At 51.9% G+C, this 19,590-nt stretch overlaps 1 protein-coding gene across 1 annotated transcript in view; it reads left to right on the forward strand.

Annotated features, from left to right (window-relative positions):
• Window positions 1–6,201: 6,201 nt before the first annotated feature.
• Window positions 6,202–19,590, forward strand: part of rnf8 (ring finger protein 8, E3 ubiquitin protein ligase) — a 149,896-nt gene continuing 136,507 nt past the window's right edge. The window contains exon 1 of the mRNA XM_072500599.1: window positions 6,202–6,274. Coding sequence (XP_072356700.1) covers window positions 6,202–6,274 — 73 coding nt within the window. The remainder of the gene's footprint in view (window positions 6,275–19,590) is intronic.

Here is a 19,590-nt window from a genome sequence, read left to right on the forward strand (position 1 = left end):
GCATCTTGTAGTTGTCAGCGGGGCACAGTGGTTAGCACTGCTGCCTCACAGCTCCAGGGTCCCAGATTCGATTCCCGGCTTGGGTCACTGTCTGTGTGGAGTCTGCATGTTCTCTCCGCATCTGCGTGGGTTTCCTCCGGGTGCTCCGGTTTCCTCCCACAGTCCAAAGATGTGCAGGTTAGATGGATTGGCCATGCTAAATTGCCCCTTGGTGTCCAGGGATGTTCAGGTTAGGCGGGGTCATGGGGTTAAGCGGATGGGGTGCGGGAGTGAGGCTAGGTAGGGTACTCTTTCAGAGGGTCGTTGCAGACTCGATGGGTCGAATGACCTCCTTCTGCACTGTAGGAATTCTATGATTCTATGATACACTGTTGTCGGTGGTGGAGGGATTGAATGTGGAAGGGGAGCAATTAAGCGGGCTGCTTTGTCCTGAATGTGTCAAGCATCTTGAATGTTGTTGGAGCTGCACTCATCCAGTCAAGTGGAGAGTATCCCATTACACTCCTGACTTGTGCCTTGTAGATCATGGACAGGCTTGGGGGGGTCAGGAGTTACTCACCCTGGAATTCTTAGATTTTGACCGGTCTTGTAGCCACAGTATTAATGTGACTAGTCCAGTTCAGTTTCTGATCAATGGTAAAGCCCAGGATGTTCATTGTGAGGGATTCAGCAATGGTAATACTGTTGAATGTCAAGGGGTGATGGTTAGATCCTCTCTTGTTGGAGATCTTCATTGTCTGGCACTTGTGTGGCATGAATGTAACTTGCCACTTCTCAGACAAGCCTGGATAATGTCCAAGTCTTGCTGTTTTTGGACATGGACTCTTCATTATCGTGAATGGTGCTAAACATTGTGCAGTCATCCGCAAATATCCCCATTTCTGACTTTACAATGGAAGGGAGGTCACTGATGAAGCAGCAGAAGATGGTTGGTCCTCGGACACTAACTTGAGGAACTCCTGCAGTGATGTCCTGAAGCTGAGATGATTGACTTCCAACAATGCTCACCTCATGAGCATTTCAGAGGCCACGGCAAACACTGCCACCAGAACTGCTGCAGGAGCATCTCCTTGAAGGAACCACGTTCGGGAGATGGAAGCATAGAAATTCTGACGATGGACTAGTATCCCAGAGGCCTGGTCTAATGATCCGCTGACAAGACATCAGCTTCCACCCTTCCCAATTGTAGCTGGGCAATTTCAAATTAAATATGTACTGGAATAAAAATTTAGTGTCGCTAATGATGACAATGAAGCAACGGATCATCGTTAAAAAGCCACTAATGTCCTTCAGATGAGGAAATCTGCCGCCTTTACAACTCTGGCCTACATCTCACCCCAGATCTACAACAAGATGGTTGACTCTTAACTGCTTTCTGAAATGGCCTACCAAGCGACTCAGCCGTATTCACGTTCTTCAGCACCACCTTCTCAATGGCAATTCAGGACGGACAATAGATGCTGGCCTTACCTGCGATGCCCATACCCTGTGAATGAATTTTAAATAGTGAATCATAATTTAAGACAAGCATTATAGGTTGCTCATTATAGGTTGCTAGGGTGTCCGCTGTGCCTAAGTTGGTAGTCCTGTCGCCTTGGAGTCAGAAAGATTTTATGTCCTTTTTAATCAGAGACGCGAGCACTCCGGTGCTGCTCTGCTGGGGGTGCCATCGTTCGAGTGAGACGCTGCAACGAGGCTCGCCTGCTCTCAAGTGGATGTGAAAGATTTCACAGTGCAGTCCTGACAAAAAGACAATTGGCACAAATCTGTTTCTCTCTCAGTCTTTCCACTGTTTTCTGGTTTTCATTATGGGTTGATGATTGCGTGTTAAATGAATTCAAGAGAATTATTGTTTTTCTCCGTAAGTTAATCATCCTGTATCATACTTGGCTCTGTGCTCTGCACTGTCTTTGCATTGTAACTCATGCCATGTCAGTAGATCATTGATATAAAGTTGGCTGAATGGTTCCAATGTTTTTTAAGCAGGATTAAAATAAGTGGTGAAAGGTGGGGGATTGGGGTGGTAATAGGGGCTCTCTAGGCTCTCTCAGGGAGGTGAAATGAGCAGCTTGGTAGAAGCGACGTTCAAACAACTGGGCCGGGATTCTCCCGGAATCGGCGGGGCGGCCCGTACCGGTGCCAAAGAGTGGCGTGAACCACTCCGGCGTTGGGCCGCCCGGGAAGGTGCCTCCGCCGGCTGGCGCGAGTTGGCGCATGCGTAGGAGCGCCAGCGTGTTCTGGCAGATGCGCAGGGGGTTTCTTCTCCGCGCCAGCCATGGCGGAGCCTTACAGGGGCTGGCGCGGAGGGAAAGAGTGCATCCATGGCACAGGCCCGCCCGCAGATCGGTGGGCCCCGATCGTGGGCCAGGCCACCGTGGGGGCCCCCGGGGCCGGATCCCCCTGCAAGACACCCTCCAAGCCAGGTCCCGCCGGTATGGACCTTGTCTAATCCCACCGGTGGGACTGACCGAAAATGGAGGGCGCTCGGCCTATCGGAGCCCAGAGAATTTCCGGGGGGTAGGGGCGCTGCCAACGGCCCCCGACCGGCGCAGCGCGATCCCCACCCAAAAACCAGCGGGGGGGCGGAGAATCCGCCCCTGATGACTGTCACTTTGGGCTGCAATGTGGTTAAGCTCTCCCCGATTCTCTCCCAGATTATTATCGTTATTATTCTGCTTCTCCTCCACCCGTTCCTTGCCCATCAGATGGTGGCTCTTCCTGTTGCTCTCAATCTTCACGCTGCAACCCTCTCTGGATATTGTGGAACATGCAGAGACCTGAGTTTGGTGTTCTTTGTGTTGCTTATTTAGGATGGATTGCATAGTGTTTCACAAAGACCACATTATAGCTTTTACTGAAATTAGGCTATGATTTCACTTATACTACTAAACTATGTTTCAACACCTAAGGGCTGGATACTCCGCACCCTCACATCGAAATCGCAGCCGGCGCAGGGGCGGAGAAGCGATGTTCCCGCAAGAAATCGGGACTGGCGGCGGTTCTCCGATTCTGCGGGCCCTGAGAAGCAATGTACTCGGGGAGTACACCGTGCCACCTGGGCCCATTGCCAGAGGCCCACTCAGCAATTCTCTGCCCCCGACCGGCCGAAGCCCTGACGGTGTGGAACTAATGTGCTCCAGCCGGTCGGGATACTCGCGTGGCGGCTGCAGAATCAGTCCGCGGCCGCCCTGGTCGGGGGCGGGCGGATTGGAGGCCAGGGGGTGCCTTACAGGCGGCCGGGGAATGTTCGTGCGGGGGTTGAGGGTAGGGCGCGTGGCTGATCGGGGGGGGGTCGTCTCTTTCTTGGGTCTAGCTCCGCGGTCCGAGTCCGTCATGGAGCACGGCACGGCCGCTGGAGGCCACCACCGTGCGCATGTGCGGCCTCTGACCTGGAAGTGCAGGGTATCTGTAGCAAAAGCTGCTAGATCTACGCCGGGTCCCTGCTAGCCCCCTGCAGGGCGAGGAACATGTGGCCCTTTCACGCCAGTTTTTCTGGTATGAAACTCCACAGTTTTGACCCCGGCACTGGGGACAAAATCCCCCCAAAATGGAGAATCCAGCCCTTAGTCTTTTAGACTGCAGAATTGATCAATAACATCTAGCTACACTCATCTACTACTAGTCTCACCACTGGTATAAACTATAATCTAACCTTAGCTGCGCTATCTGCTCTTGTGACCTTCACTAGCTGTCTCCTGCATACACTCCTCCCCTAAGGTCCAGCATCACTGATTTATATAGTTGTATCTGCAGCTCCCTCTAGTGGCTATTCCTGATACTACATTAACCCTTGTAATGCTGATAGTTATGCTAATGCCATACTGAGTACAATATCTAGGCTGATACTCCAAGGCAGTACAGAGTGGGTGTTGCACAGGGGGCTGCCTTTCAGTTAAGATTCCATCTGCCCTCCCAGATGTGAGTGAAAGATCCCGTGGCATGATTTTGAAGAGTAGGAAAGTTCACTTGGTGTCATCATAGATTCCCTACAGTGCAGAAGGGAGGCCATTTGGCCCATCCAGTCTACACCGACCTTCTGAAAGAGCACCCCAACTAGGCCCACTCCCCCACCCTATTCCTGTCACCCCACCTAGCCTTTAGACACTAAAGAGTAATTGTTATCATGACCAATCCACCTAACCCGCACGTCTTTGGACTGTGGGAGGAAATCGGAGCACCCGGAGGAAACCCACGCAGACACGGGGCGGATCTACAAACTCCACGCCGACAGACAGTGATCCGAAGTCAGAAATGAACCCGAGTCCCTGGTGCTGTGAGGCAGCAGTTCTAACCACTATGCCACTGTGCCTGGCCAATGGACTCTCATCAACGGCACTAGAAACCATTCGCTGATCGTTACAGTATTGTTGTTTCTGGGGATTGCTGATCATACACCTAAAATCATCACAATTGACAACATGGAAGGGGGCTATTCAATCCATTGTGTCCATGCCGGCCAGCAAAGAGCCATTCAATTAAATCCCACTTTCCAATAGTTCTGTGGCCTTGCAGGGCTCAGCACTCCAAGAACGCGTCCAAGTACTTTTGAAATATTCTGAGAGTTGTTGCTTCTACCACCCTTTCGGGCAGTGAGTGCCAAATTCCCCTTAAATTCCATCTAAAACTCTTGCCCCTTAGCCTAAATCTTATACACCCGGTTATGGACGTTTCAATCAGGAAGATTGGGATTTCCTACCCAGAGTATGTAGACACCTCATCAGTTTGTACTCTTCAGTTTAGTTACCCCTTCAGCCTATGGCAGCACGGTAGCACAGTGACGAGCACTGTTGCTTCACAGCGCCAGGGTCCCAGGTTCGATTCCCGGCTTGGGACACTGTCTGTGCGGAGTCTGCACGTTCTCCCTGTGTCTGCGTGGGTTTCCTCCGGGTGCTCCGGTTTCCTCTCACAAGTCTTCTTTTTCTTCTCCTCCTCTGTTAGGTAATTTGGACATTCTGAATCATCCGAACAGGTGCCGGAATGTGGCGACTGGAGGCTTTTCACAGTAACTTCATTGCCGTTTTAATGTAAGCCTACTTGTGACAATAAAGATTATTATTATTAATCTTTCCTCATATCTAAAATTCTCCAAACAGGACTCATCCTGGGAAATCTCCTCTTTACCCATCTCCAGCGCTATCACATCTTTCCTATAGTGTGGTGGCCAGAACTGCATGCAGTACGCCAGCTGTGACCCAACTAGTGTTTTGTACAGTTCCAGCATAACCTCCCAACTCTTATCATCTATACCTGGCTAACAAATGCTGCTAACCCGTATGCCCCCTTTTGATCAGACATGCATACATTCCAAGGTCCATCTGCTATCTACACTACTCAGTATCTTACTATTTTAGTTTGTATTCCATCGCCTTGCCCAAATGCATTACCTCACACTTCTGCACATTGAACTCCGTTTTCCACTCTTCCATCACCCTGACTAGTCCACCGATATCTCCTTGCAGTCTACAGCTTTCTTCTTTTTCATTCTCAACCACACGAACAATTTTTCTATCGTTGCAAAAGTCTGAATCACAACTTTCCCCCCCCCCCTCCCTTTACATTCAAGTCCAAGTCATTCATACAAACCACAGAAGTAAGGGACCTAGTTCGGAGCCTTACGGAACCCCACAGGAGACATCTTTCCACTCAGGAGAACAGCCATCGAAATTGGCTGCCAGGTTTCCTACATTACAACTTCAAAAAAAGTGATTAATTGACTTTAAAGTGCTTCGAGACACCCTGAGGCCATTAAAGGTGCCATAAAAATGAACATTTCTTCCCTCTCTGTTTTTCAATTACCCAGTTCTCATTTATATACCTGCAGGTGGCTTGGCTGGGAGCATGCCTGAGCTGTTTAGGTGTAAGGTTTCAGTAGGTGTTATCAACCATGTCTGCATAGAAGCTCACATCCCCAAACAGCCACCCTCTTACCTTACCAGGGAAAGGGTGTTGGGAAAACTAGAAGAACTAACAGCTAACAACTCTCAGGACGGAATGGGCTGCATCTCAGAGTCTTAAAAGAAATGACAGCACAGATAGCAGATACATCAGTTGTAATCTTCTCAAATTCCTCAGATTCTGGAAGGGTTCCAGCAGACTGGAAAGTAGCAAATGTAACACACTTATTCAAGAAAGGAGGGAGGCAGAAAACAGGAAACTATAGTTCAATTAGCCTAACATGGCATAGGGGAGCTAGAATCCATTATGAAGGAGGTTATAGCAGGATACTTAGATAATTATGATTTGATCAGGCAAAGTCAACGTGGCTTTGTGAAAGGTAAATTGCGTTTAACTAATCTGTTCTTTTGATGAAATAACATTCAAGGTGGATGAAGGGGAACCGGTAGATGCAGTGTAGTTAGATTTCCAAAAGGCATTTGATAAGGTTACTAGACAGGATAAGAGCACATGGGGTATGACAGGGGTTTTCAAAGTGGGGGTCGCGTCCCTCGGGTGGGTCGCGGGCAAGTGTCAGGAGGATCACAGAAGTAGGATCGGATTGCTGCTGTTGCGCCCATCAGCCACTAGCGCAAAGTTTCCCAACAGCAGCATTCAGAAGCCTGCAGGGAAAATCCCACCTAAAATGTCAATTCAGTCCTCCCCTTAAACAATGGCAATGAGGACAGATTTGACAGTTCGGAGTCCTAGCTTATTGCACCAGATTCATGTTTATCAATTTTGCCCCTTTAATTATTTTAAAGAAGTAATTTCAGTGCACTGTAATTGGTTTCGGGGAAATAGGAGCTGATGGACGTACATTTATCAGGAAAATCAGGCTAGAGTGAATGTAACTCAGGGGAAGTGACCGTATGTCAACCACTGTAGGTGAGAACAGAACGGGGCTTCATAGCTTAAAATCTTTCCCTAATTTGTCCTCAGCATTTCTGTCTGGGAATGTGATAAAGCCGGACGCTGATGAGTGAAGGGTGTTTAAGGTGGCCGACCAAATTATTAAAGCACGGGAGGCAACTTCTGTATTGAAGGCAGGATTGGCAAGATCATAAATATCATACTTAATCGATTTATTTGTATATTGATTAAGGGAGGGAGTCACCAACTCTCATTAAATGATCGAGGTGAAATTGCACATTGGCTCGGAGGCAAATTTATACGGCTTATCCGAAATTCTGTTCTAATTGCTGAATACAATTGAGCATTGGACATGTTTAGAAAGATCTGCAAATGGGACTCAGACTGTTTTATGATTCTGTACATATTTGTTTTAAATCCCTCCACACCACTGACCACAAAACCTGTCATTCCCATCTCTCTCTATTTTAATTAAATGCCTGCCCACTTATACTCACGTGTCTGTGAAGGTGGTGTATTCAATCACACAACTCAGCCAGCTAACATAACTCTCAGCAATTTCAACACTTGGATTATGGAAAACACCATGTCGCTGAGAAAGGGGAGACAGGGGGCGGGATTCTCCGCAATCGGCGCGATGTCCGCCGACCGGCCCCAAAAACGGTGCGAATCAGACGGCATCGCGCCGTCCCAAAGGTGCGGAATTCTCCGCATCTTGAGGGGCCGAGCCCTCACCTTGAGGGGCTAGGCCCGTGCCGGACTGAATTCCGCCCCGCCAGCTGGCGCGGAAAGGGGAGACAGGGTGACTGAGTAAGGATATCCCTTTACTGAGGGCAGCACGGTAGCATTGTGGATAGCACAATTTCTTCACAGCTCCAGGGTCCCAGGTTCGATTCCGGCTTGGGTCACTGTCTGTGCGGAGTCTGCACATCCTCCCCGTGTGTGCGTGGGTTTCCTCCGGGTGCTCCAGGTTCCTCCAACAGTCCAAAGATGTGCAGGTTAGGTGGATTGGCCATGATAAATTGAAAGACGTGCTGTTAGGTAATTTGGACATTCTGAATTCTCCCTATGTGTTACCGAAGAGGCGCCGGAATGTGGCAACTCGGGGCTTTTCACAGTAACTTCATTGCAGTGTTAATGTAAGCTGACTTGTGACAATATTAGAGATTATTATTATTGTTCCTTCCTTGAGCTGGGCGAAGAAGATTTGCTTTGGCAGTGGGGACTCCAGTGGGCCGGCCCAGCGGAGGTGGTTTTGGATGATCATGACCTCTGCTGGTGCCGTTGGCTCCTTCAAGGACAGTGATGTTAGTGCGCCTGTCCTCCCAGCTGATACCTGATGAGGGAGGGAGAGTGGGCCTCGGTAGAGTGCTCCTTCAGAGGGTCGTTGCAGACTCGATGGGCCTGCACTATGGGAATTCTATGGTTCTGTGGAGATAAGCACGGATCCTCAATGCTCAGAATAACAAATAAACAAAATAAAAACCCAACACAGAAAGCTCTAACTGGGGGATTTTGTCAACTCAGGTGAGGACTTACCTCAACCTGCCACCCACCACCAGCCATTCACCCTTCGTCCCGCTGTGGCTCTAATTATCTTTTCGATAAACAAAGTGAACAGTGTCTAAAATACGGAGAATTTGTCTCAGACAGTGTTGATGGTACCTCTCCAGGACCTTGAGGTCGGGTTTGTATGCAGTCCAAGTTTCTGAGCCGTATAGAAGAGTTGGGAGGACGATTGCCTTAGAACATAGAACATACAGTGCAGAAGGAGGCCATTCGGCCCATCGAGTCTGCACCGACCCATTTAAGCCCTCACTTCCACCCTATCCCCTTAACCCAATAACCCCTCCTAACCTTTTTGGACACTAAGGGCAATTTAGCATGGCCAATCCACCTAACCTGCACATCTTTGGACTGTGGGAGGAAACCGGAGCACCCGGAGGAAACCCACGCTGACACGGGGAGGGCGTGCAGACTCCGCACAGACAGTGACCCAAGCCGGGAATCGAACCTGGGACCCACATGATGCCACAGTGCTAACTACTATGCTACCCTGCTGCCTTGTGGTACTCCGTATGCCAGAATTGGAATCTTACAGCACAGAAGGAGGCCATCAACCCATGGTGCGTGTACCGGGTCTTTGAAAGAGCTATCCCATGAGCCCCACTTCCCTGCAAATCTCCACCCTTTATATGTTTATCCATTTCTCTTTTGAAAGTTACGATGAAATCTGCTTCCAACAACCTTTCAGTCAGTGCATCCCAGATCAGAACAACTCGCTGTATGAAAATAATTCTCCACTTCTCACTTTGGGCCATTTCCCCACTTATCTTAACCCCCCCCCCGCCTCCTTCCCCAGTTACTCCACACAAAGCAACAACGTGAAAAATGGTCATGCTGTGCTGAATTTGTGTGAAATTGAAAGCAGACAGAAACAATCGCCAATGCTGTTTTCTGAGTGCAGAAGGAAACCCAATTGAATCATCGGCACTAGACAGCGTCTGAATGTGTTTGGATTTACACTCTCCTTTTCATTAAGTATCTGAGTCATGATCAATTTGCAGGGCAAACAAAAAGCACAGCTTCAAACAGAAGATAAAGAGGCATTTCACAATGAAAAGGAACGGTCCCTCTGTGCGCTGATTGCTGTGTATTTCAGAAGGTTTTGGTCTTTAACCGTTGAGAGGGAACTAAATGTTTTATGGTGACAGCTTTGATGAGAAATTGACCATAATTTGCGTCAGTCAAAGAAATGTTTGCGTGAACATTTGACAGGAATTGACAGCAAACAGAAGGTCTCGAGTAACAACAAGCACCATTGTTTGAGGACTTATTTGACTGGATAATTATTCAATGCATCACTTGTTGCAGGGCCATATGTAATGGAAAATCCCCTCTTCTTCATTTGCACAGTGCTGGATTGGACTGGATTTGTTTATTGTCACGTGTACCGAGGTACAGTGAAAAGTATTGTTCTGCGTACAGTTCAGACAGATCATTCCGTACATGAAAGGAAAATTCATAGAGCAAACATAAAATACACAATGTAAATACATAGACTCAGGCATCAAGTGAAGCAGACAGGAGTGTAGTACTACTCAGCAGAGAAGATGTGTGAAGAGATCAGTTCAGTCCATAAGAGGTTCATTTAGGAGTTTAGTAACAGCGGGGAAGAAGCTGTTTTTCATAGAATCATAGACTTTACGGAGCAGAAGGAGACCATTCAGCCCATCGAGTCCGCACTGGACCTTGGAAAGGGCACCCTACCCAAGCACACACATCCACCCTATCCCCATAACCCAACAACCCCTCCCAACCTTTTTGGACACCAGGGGTAAATTAGCATGGCCAATCCACCTAACCTGCACATCTTTGGACTGTGGGAGGAAACCGGAGCACCCGGAGGAAACCCACGCACACACGGAGAGAACGTGCAGACTCCGCACAGACAGTGACCCAAGCCGGGAATCGAACCTGGGACCCCGGAGCTGTGAAGCAACTGTGCTAACCACTATGCTACCGAACTGCCCTGTTTTGAATCTGTTTGTGCGTGTTCTCAGACTTCTGTATCTCCTGCCCGATGGAAGAAGTTGGAAGAGTGAGTAAGCCGGGTGGGAGGGGTCTTTGATTATGCTGTCCACTTTACCAAGGCAGCGGGAGGTGTAGCTGGAGTCAATGGATGGGAGGCAGGTTTGCCTGATGGACTGGGCTGTGTTCACGACTCTCTGTAGTTTCTCACGGTCTTGGGCCGAGCAGTTGCCATACCAGGCTGTGATGCAGCCAGATAGGATGCTTTCTACGGTGCATCTGTAAAAGTTGGTAAGAGCCAATGTGGACATGCCGAATCTCCTTAGTTTCCCGAGGAAGTATAGGCGCTGTTGTGCTTTGTTGGTCGTAGCATTGATGTGAGTGGGCCAGGACAGATTGTTGGTGATGTGCGCACCTAGGAATTTGAAGCTGTCAACCATCTCCACCTCGGCCCCGTTGATGCAGACAGGGGTGTGCTCAGTGCTTTGCTTCCTGAAGTCAATGAGCAGCTCTTTAGTTTTGCTGATGTTGAGATAGAGATTGTTGTTGTTAAACCACTCGCAGGCATGGAGCACAAGGAGTGGACAACTCTGCCTGGGACTATACTACATCATGCTGCGACTGTGCCAGCACCTTCTGGGTGTGTGCCACACCAGCCAGTGACTGTGCCATCTCCCTCTGTGTCTGTGCCTCCTCGGCCAGCACCTGGGCAATGCCGCTGACGCTCTCAGCCATAGCCTGCTGTGACTGGGCCACACTCAGAAGCACCACTGCGATGTCCAGGTGACCCTGGGACATGGCTGCCTGTGAGAGGGCAGCCATGACCTGGGCCTCGGCCACCGCCTGCACAGGGAGCCACAGGCCTTGCACATATTGATCCATGGCCAAAACCTGCGCACACAAGGCCGTGAACACGGACGCCACCTGTGGGGTGTGATGTAAACCTGGGTTGGCACTACCTCCTGCTCCTGTACGCGGTCAGACTCCTCCAAATGCACCTGCAGGTGCTGGATGCTCACCGACAACCCCTCATTTAGTCCCTGTCTCTGCGACTGCATCTCCACAATCAATGGGTCTGCTCCAGAAGCCCAAAACCCATCTGGACGGCAGCTAGTCCCGGGATCGGCCTGCCCTCCGACCGTCCGCCCCCTCTGGAGTTCCTACCTCCACCTGCTGTACTGGAGCAGCTGTGTGGTGCTCACCAGATAGTGTCCCAGTAGCCTCTTCACTAAAATGTCCAACCGAGGTGAGTGTCTCTGGGAAGGTGGAGGGTGTTTCATAGAATTGACAGTGCAGAAGGAGGCCATTCGGCCCATCGAGTCTGCACCAGCTCTTGGAAAGAGCACCCTACCCAAGGTCCACACCTCCACCCTATCCCCATAACCCAGTAACCCCACCCAACACCAAGGGCAATTTTGGACACTAAGGGCAATTTAATTGTTGGAGACAGCTGCAATGGGAATTCTGTGTCATCCCCAGACCCGTGCTCCGGGGTGTCCTGGGATGCGGGGCGAGGGCTCCTGTTCGTGTCGGCGGCGTCCTCGTCGCTCTCAGCATCCAGCAATTTGGCTCTGGCTATATCCAGGGTTGGGGGCGGGGGACACCAGAAGGGAACCCCCCCAACACCAGCAGCTGCTGCAAGCCGCATGGCAAGATAAATGATCGAGGGGCCGGAGGGCGGAGGGGAGGTGTGTTGGGGAGGGGCTGGGGGTGTAGGGGTGGTGATGTGGGTGTGAGCGTGGTGTGGGTGTGGGGGTGGTGTGAGGGTGGTGGGGGTTGGTGGTGTGTGGGTGGTGGGGGTGGTGTGGGTGTGAGGGTGGTGTGGGGTTGGTGTGGGTGTGAGGGTGGTGTGGGTGTGGGGGTGGTGTGAGGGTGGTGGGGGTGGTGTGGGGGTGGGGGTGGTGTGGGGTTGGTGGTCGGTGTAAGGGTGGTGTGGGAGTGAGGGTGGTGTGGGGGGGATGGGGTGGTGTGGGGGTGAGGGTGGTGTGGGTTTGGTGATCGGTGTTGGGTGGTGTGGGGGTGAGGGTGGTGTGGGTTGGTGGTCGGTGTGAGGGTGGTGTGGGTGTGGGGGTGGTGTGGGCGGTGTGGTGGTGGGGTGGGGTGGCTGTGGGGGTGATGTGGGGGTAGGGGTGGTGTGGGGGTGAGGGTGGTGTGGGGTTGGTGGTCGTGTGAGGGTGGTGTGGGGGTGAGGGTGGTGTGTGGTTGGTGGTCGGTGTGAAGGTGGTGTGGGGGTGTGGGGGTGAGGGTGGTGTGGGGGTGGTGTGGGTGGTGTGGGGGTGGGGGTGGTGTGGGTGGTGTGGGGGTGGGGTGGTGTGGGGGTGGTGTGGGTGTGGGTGTGGGTGTGGGGTGGGGGTTGGGGTGGTGTGGGTGGTGTGGGAGTGGGGGTGGTGTGGGAGTGGGGGTGGTGTGGGTTTGGTGGTCGGTGTGAGGGTGGTGTGGGGGTGAGGGTGGTGTGGGGGTGGGGGTGGTGTGGGGGTGGGGGTGGTGTGGGTGTGGGTGTGGGGTGGGGGTGGGGTGGGGTGGGGGTGGTGGTTGGTGTGAGGGGGGTGTGTGGTTGGTGGTTGTGGGGGTGTCACATGTGTCATGGGGAACCGCAACTCATCGTGGTCTCACCTCCTCGCCCGATGCCGACCTCCACCCCGGCGACTGCCCTTCGGGCCGCCTGCTCTGCTGTGGTGAGGGGCTGCAAGTCCAATGGCCCCCCTCCAGTCTTCTCCCGCTCCTGGCGGTTATGAGCTGCCTCCTCCTGGGGTGGAGGGGACACAGAAAAAGCACAGTTAGACAGGGTGACACATGCAGCCCCGGGGGTGGGGAGCTGGTAGCTTCAGTGGCCAGGGCACCCCGCCATGGCAGCCGGGATGGGTGCAGGGTGGGGGTTCGTCCTCTGGGATGGGGGGGTAGAGTTACTAGGACAGGGTTTGTTGCCGGGGGCAGAGTGTTGCCTACTCCCCCACTCCCCCTGGCCGCCTCAAGGAAGTCATGCAGTTTTTTATGGCCCGACTGACCAGTCCGGACGGTGTTGCCCACGATGCTTACCCCCTCTGACACCTGTGCCCAGGCGCGGAGAATGGCGGCAGCTGACACCCTCCTTCCCACCCCGGGGTACAGGGTTAGCCTCCGCTCCTCCATGGCATCCAGCAGCATCTCAAGCTCTGCGTTGGTGAATCTTGGGGCCGCTCTCATTGCTGCCATCTTGTTGTCTGGGATGGTGTGTGTGGGGAGTGCAGTGTGTATATGTGGCTGCAGCTCGTCAGCCTCCTGAATGTCAATCCCAAAACTGGCGAATCCCGCACCGTTTCCCATTGGAATCGATTGTGTTCCACGCGGTGCCGGGGCTAACCCCTTAATGGTCGTTGAATCGGTCCAGGTGTGCCGCGAGTTTTGCTGTTGTAGAATTCCACGAATCCTGCCCCAGAATCCGGCCGACAATGTTTTGGCCTCATCTGCTCTCTGTGGTAGAGAGTCCTACATCACCACTCTCTGGCTGAGGAAATTTCTCCTCATCTCAGTCCTAAATGATCTACCCCGTATCCTCAGACTGTGACCCCGATTCTGGATTCCCTGTCATCGGCAACAGCCTTTGTGCATCTACCCTGTCTAGCACTATTAGAATTTTATACCTTTCTATGAGATCCCCCACCTCATTCTTCTAAACTAGCGAATACAATCCTAACCAACTCAATCTCTCCTCGGTGTGAGGGTGGTGTGGGTGTGGAGGGGTGGGGTGGTGTGGGTGGTGTGGGGGTGGTGTGGGGGTGGGGGTGGTGTGGGGGTGGGGGTGGTGTGGGTGGTGTGGGGGTGATGTGGGGGTGGGGGTGGTGTGGGTGTGAGGGTGGTGTGGATTTGGTGGTCGGTGTGAGAGTGGTGTGGGGGGGTGGGTGGTGTGGGGGTGGGGGTGGTGTGGGGGTGGTGTGGGTGTGAGGGTGGGCACGGTAGCAATAGGTCAAAAGGTGAGAGCATTGAGGGAGAACTAGGGAATAGGGACAGTGTGGCTCTGAGGCAGAGCAGACAGGGAGAAGTTGCTGAACACAGCGGGTCTGGTGGCCTGAAGTGCATGTTTTAATGCAAGAAGTATTACGGGTAAGGCAGATGAACTTAGAGCTTGGATTAGTACTTGGAACAATGATGTTGTTGCCATTACAGAGACCTGGTTAGGGAAGGGCAGGATTGGCAGCTAAACGTTCCAGGATTTAGATGTTTCAGGTGGGATAGAGGGGATGTAAAAGGGGGGCGGGGTTGCGCTACTGGTTAGGGAGGACATCACAGCTGTACTACGGGAGGACACCTCAGAGGGCAGTGAGGCTATATGGGTAGAGATCAGGAATAAGAAGGGTGCAGTCACAATGTTGGGGGTTTACTACAGGCCTCCGAACAGCCAGCGGGAGATAGAGGAGCAGATAGGTAGACCGATTTTGGAAAAGAGTAAAAACAACAGGGTTGTGGTGATGGGAGACTTCAACTTCCCCAATATTGACTGGAACTCACTTAGTGCCAGGGGCTTAGACGGGGCAGAGTTTGTAAGGAGCATCCAGGAGGGCTTCTTAAAACAATATGTAGACAGTCCAACTAGGGAAGGGGCGGTACTGGACCTGGTATTGGTAATGAGCCCGGCCAGGTTGTAGAAGTTTCAGTAGGGGAGCATTTCGGGAAGAGTGACCACAATTCAGTAAGTTTTAAAGTGCTGGTGGACAAGGATAAGAGTGGTCCTAGGGTGAATGTGCTAAATTGGGGGAAGGCTAATTATAACAATATTAGGCGGGAACTGAAGAACATAGATTGGGGGCGGATGTTTGAGGGCAAATCAACATCTGACATGTGGGAGGCTTTCAAGTGTCAGTTGAAAGGAATTCAGGACCGGCATGTTCCTGTGAAGAAGAAGGATAAATACAGCAATTTTCGTGAACCTTGGATAACGAGAGATATTGTAGGCCTCGTCAAAAAGAAAAAGGAGGCATTTGTCAGGGCTAAATTCCTGTGTGGAATATAAGGAAAGTAGGAAGGAACTTAAGCAAGGAGTCAGGAGGGCTAGAAGGGGTCATGAAAAGTCATTGGCAAGTAGGGTTAAGGAAAATCCCAAGGCTTTTTACGCGTACATAAAAAGCAAGAGGGTAGCCAGGGAAAGGGTTCGCCCACTGAAGGATAGGCAAGGGAATCTATGTGTGGAGCCAGAGGAACTGGGCGAGGTACTAAATGAATACTTTGCATCAGTATTCACCAAAGAGAAGGAATTGGTAGATGTTGAGTCTGGAGAAGGGGGTGTAGATAGCCTGGGTCACATTGAGATCCAAAAAGACGAGGTGTTGGGCGTCTTAACAAATATTAAGGTAGATAAGTCCCCAGGGCCTGATGGGATCTACCCCAGAATATTGAAAGAGGCTGAAGAGGAAATTGCTGAGGCCTTGAGAGAAATCTTTGGATCCTCACTGTCTTCAGGTGATGTCCCGGAGGACCTGAGAATAGCCAATGTTGTTCCTCTGTTGCAGAAGGGTAGCAAGGATAATCCAGGGAACTACAGGCCGGTGAGCCTTACTTCAGTGGTAGGGAAATTACTGGAGAGAATTCTTCGAGAATTCTCAGGGGGATGGGGGCTCGGTTAGAGGATTTCCTGAAGTCTCTGGGAGATGAAGTTCTGGGTTAGAGGATTCCCTGCAGTCTCTGTGAGAAGGAGGTCTCATTTAGAGGAATTCCTGCAGTCTCAGAGGATGGGGGCTCAGATAGAGAATTCCCTGCATCATTACTGGGCGAAATTCACGGTTTGGGAGTCTAAGTTCTCCCGCCAGGGCTGAATTGAATATGATCCAGGCTCCCACTCGGGGCACAAATCACTGAGCAATTCGTATCCCTTGCCTTGCAAAGGGGTCTCTTGGGTGGGTATCCCTATTAAGGGGGTTCCTGGGGTCTCCTGTTATAGGGGGTCTTGATGGGGGGATTGGCAGTGTAGGGAGGGGTGGGCAGGGTGTGCATTGTGTGCGGGCGGTTGGGTGGCCCTCTGATGGACTTTGGCAGCAACACCCTTAAGGAGTTACCTGTTTGTCGCACCGTGAGGTCCCCCATGCCAGGCTCATGTTTGGTGGGACCTGTTGTAAATCCCGCCCACGTGATTCCCGGTCCAGAGAATACGGTGCCCGGCCACAAATTGGATGCAAATGGGACGCGAACTCCGATCCCGCCTCCAGCGAGGGCCAAAGCATAGTGATCGGTTTGGTGCCTGGCGCAAACATCAATTTCAGCGGAATGGTCAATTCTCCGCCCGATTGTGATTCGCGATTCAGGTGTCGAGGCACAGAGAATATAGCCCAGCGCTCAGTCCTGTCATTGCATTAAACACTGAGTGCGCTGAGATGTTGGGCTGGATTCTCCGTCCCGCCGCGCCAGGTCTCTGGTTCAGCACGCCGGCGGGATGCTCCGTTACGCCGACTGGTCAATGGGGTTTCCCCTTGTGGGGCAGTCCCACGCCGCCGGGAAACCCCCGGGCTGCGAAACGGAGCATCCTGCCGGCGGAGAATCCAGCCCGACATGTTCACATGGAGGGGATGGAGGTGAGACGGACCAAATGCATCCCAAAGATCATTCAATCCAGAGATCAGTAGACATCCTGCAGTCTATAAACAGTGAACCAAACTGATATTTAATACAGTCTTGTATAACATTAAAACAAAAGTCAGTGTGCTACAGATCTAAGTGCCTAACATCACCGTACCCACGATGTGCAACTACAATTTCTTAACCTTGCAAACCCTCCCACTACGTCTATGTGTGTCCCCAGGATCCACATCTGACATGGCTTGTTGTCTACCATGACGGGACATAGAGAACCCCAGCCTGTTTGTGGGGGGCGCCGGTATTCTTGTGCCACCTAGTTCTGTTCACTGCGCCTGGGATGCCCAGGTCTCTGGGAGGGGGAAGTCAAATGGACTGGACACTCCCAAGATCTCCAGGGCGGAATGCCCTGGGCTATGCACCAGCAGATCCTCCTCCCTTTGGGTGCCCGTCGGCCGCTGGGTCACTCAATGGGTAAGAGGGGAAGCTGGACTGAGATCCGGAAGACCCACCGTCCTCTGGCACTGGCACTGGTGGGTGCCCACCAATGTCTGAACCATGCAGTTGCTGCCCTGAATCATCCAGATCATGGGTCTGGATTCTCACAAAATGGGACTATGACCCCACATCTACGGAAAAACCCTGGGGTTTTGCTCTGGAGATACTTGCAAAAAAGATCAGCTAACTCAGTGCCCTGCAGGGAGCTAGCAGGGACCTGGAGTAATTCACACGGCTTTAGCTGTGGATACGGGCCCCCGCACTTCCGGTTTTGAGTCCGCGCATGCACACGGCGGCTGCCATGCACAGCACCATGGCGGACCCGGACCGCCGAGGCAGATTGAAAATGTAGACCCCCCCCCCCCGATCGTCCGCGCGCCCGAGAATCTGATCACGCGGATATTAACCCAGGCCGCCTATGAGGCACCCCCACCCCCGCCTCCGGTGTCGGACCCCCCACCCATCACCAGTCCGATCCCCCCATTTATCATTATGAAGTGCTTCGAGAGGTTGGTAATGTGTCACATTGGGCTGGATTCATCGTTTTTGAGACTAAGTGCGGGGGAACTGTGATGTTTTACGACAAAAGAAATCCTGCGACCGGTGAGGGGCTAGCAGCCGCGCCGAGTAAAACATTCGGCTCCTATGATATCTACGTCTGGAGAATGGCCGGGTCCGTGGCCACGCATGAGCACGGCCACATTACACATGATGGAATTATGCTGTTTCATGGTGTTTTGTGTCTCTGTATGTTCAGAGATGACCTGAGGTTATAAGTGAATTTAAAATGGGCATTTAAAACTGGGGCTTAATATTTATGCTTAAACAGCTATCTTTTACCTATATTAGGTGTATTAGAAATACCTGGCTTCTACAGGTGTGGACAACACTTTGCTTCCTGAAGTCAATGACCACCTCTTTAGTTTTGCTGACATTGAGGGAGAGATTTTGTTGTTGCACCACTCCACTAGGTTCTCTATCTCTTTCGTATACTTTGACTTATCGTTGTTTGACATCCGACCCACTACGGTCATGTTATCAGCAAACTTGAAGATGGAGGTAGGACCGAATCTTGCCACGCAGTCGTGTGTGTACAGGGAGTATGGTGGGGGGGGGGCTAAGTACACAGCCTTGCGGGGCCCCGGTATTGAGGACTATCGTGGAGGAGGTGTCGTTGCTTATCCTTGCTGATTGTGGTCTATGGGTCAGGAATTCGATCCAGTTGCAGATGGAGGAGCCAAGTTCTAGATTTTGTGGTTTGGATATGAGCTTGGCTGGGATTATGGTGTTGAAGGCGGAGCTGTAGTCAATGAATAGGAGTCTAACGTAGGAGTCCTTGTGGTCGAGATGCTCCAGGGATGAGTGTAGGGCCAGGGAGATAGCGTCTGCTGTGGACCAATTGTGGTGGTATGTGAATTGCAGGGGTTCAAGAATTCTGGAAGTATGGCGTTATTGGGCGGGATTCACCATTTCTCGACGCCGATTTTGTGATTGGTGATCGGGCGGAGAATCCCTTCTGACGCCAAAATCGGGGGCGGCGCCTGTTTGACACCAGTTCGCCCCTCCGGAATGCCGTTATCGCGCACGGCATTGGGACGGCCTTAGCGTGTCACCAGAAGGCCCTCTCCCGATGCTCCGTCCCCAATGGGCCGAGTTCCCGACCGCTCGATTGACGTTGGCCTCAGGGTCAGGAATCCAGGACTGTGTCCAGCGCGGGAGCCTTTTTATTGGCCGGAGGGGCTTCCTGGAGGGCTGGGGAGGCTGGTGGGGGGATGGCCAGGGGATGGCCAGAGGGTGGCTAGGAGGGCATCATCCGGCAGGACGGGTCCATTCTCCAGATGTAGATATCGTAGGAGCCGAATGTTTTACTCGGCGTGGCTGCTAGCCCCTCACCAGTCGCAGGATTTTTTTGTCGTAAAACATCACAGTTCCCCCACACTTAGTCTCAAAAACGGTGAACCCAGCCCAATGTGACTTGTTACCAACCTCTCGAAGCACTTCATAATGATAAATGTCATGGGCACCGGATGACAGTCATTGAGGTACGCTACCTGGTTCTTCTTTGCACCGATATGATAGTGGTCTTCTAGAAGCAGGTGAGAACCTCGGAATGAACTAGGGAGAGGTTGAAGATGTCTGCGAACATACCCACCAGTTGGTCCGCACAAGATCTGAGTGCACAACCAAGGACTCTGTCAGGACCCGTTGCTTTCC

This window comes from Scyliorhinus torazame, chromosome 4 (genome assembly GCF_047496885.1).
Source record: "Scyliorhinus torazame isolate Kashiwa2021f chromosome 4, sScyTor2.1, whole genome shotgun sequence".
In the NCBI taxonomy this organism is placed as follows: Eukaryota; Metazoa; Chordata; class Chondrichthyes; order Carcharhiniformes; family Scyliorhinidae; genus Scyliorhinus; species Scyliorhinus torazame.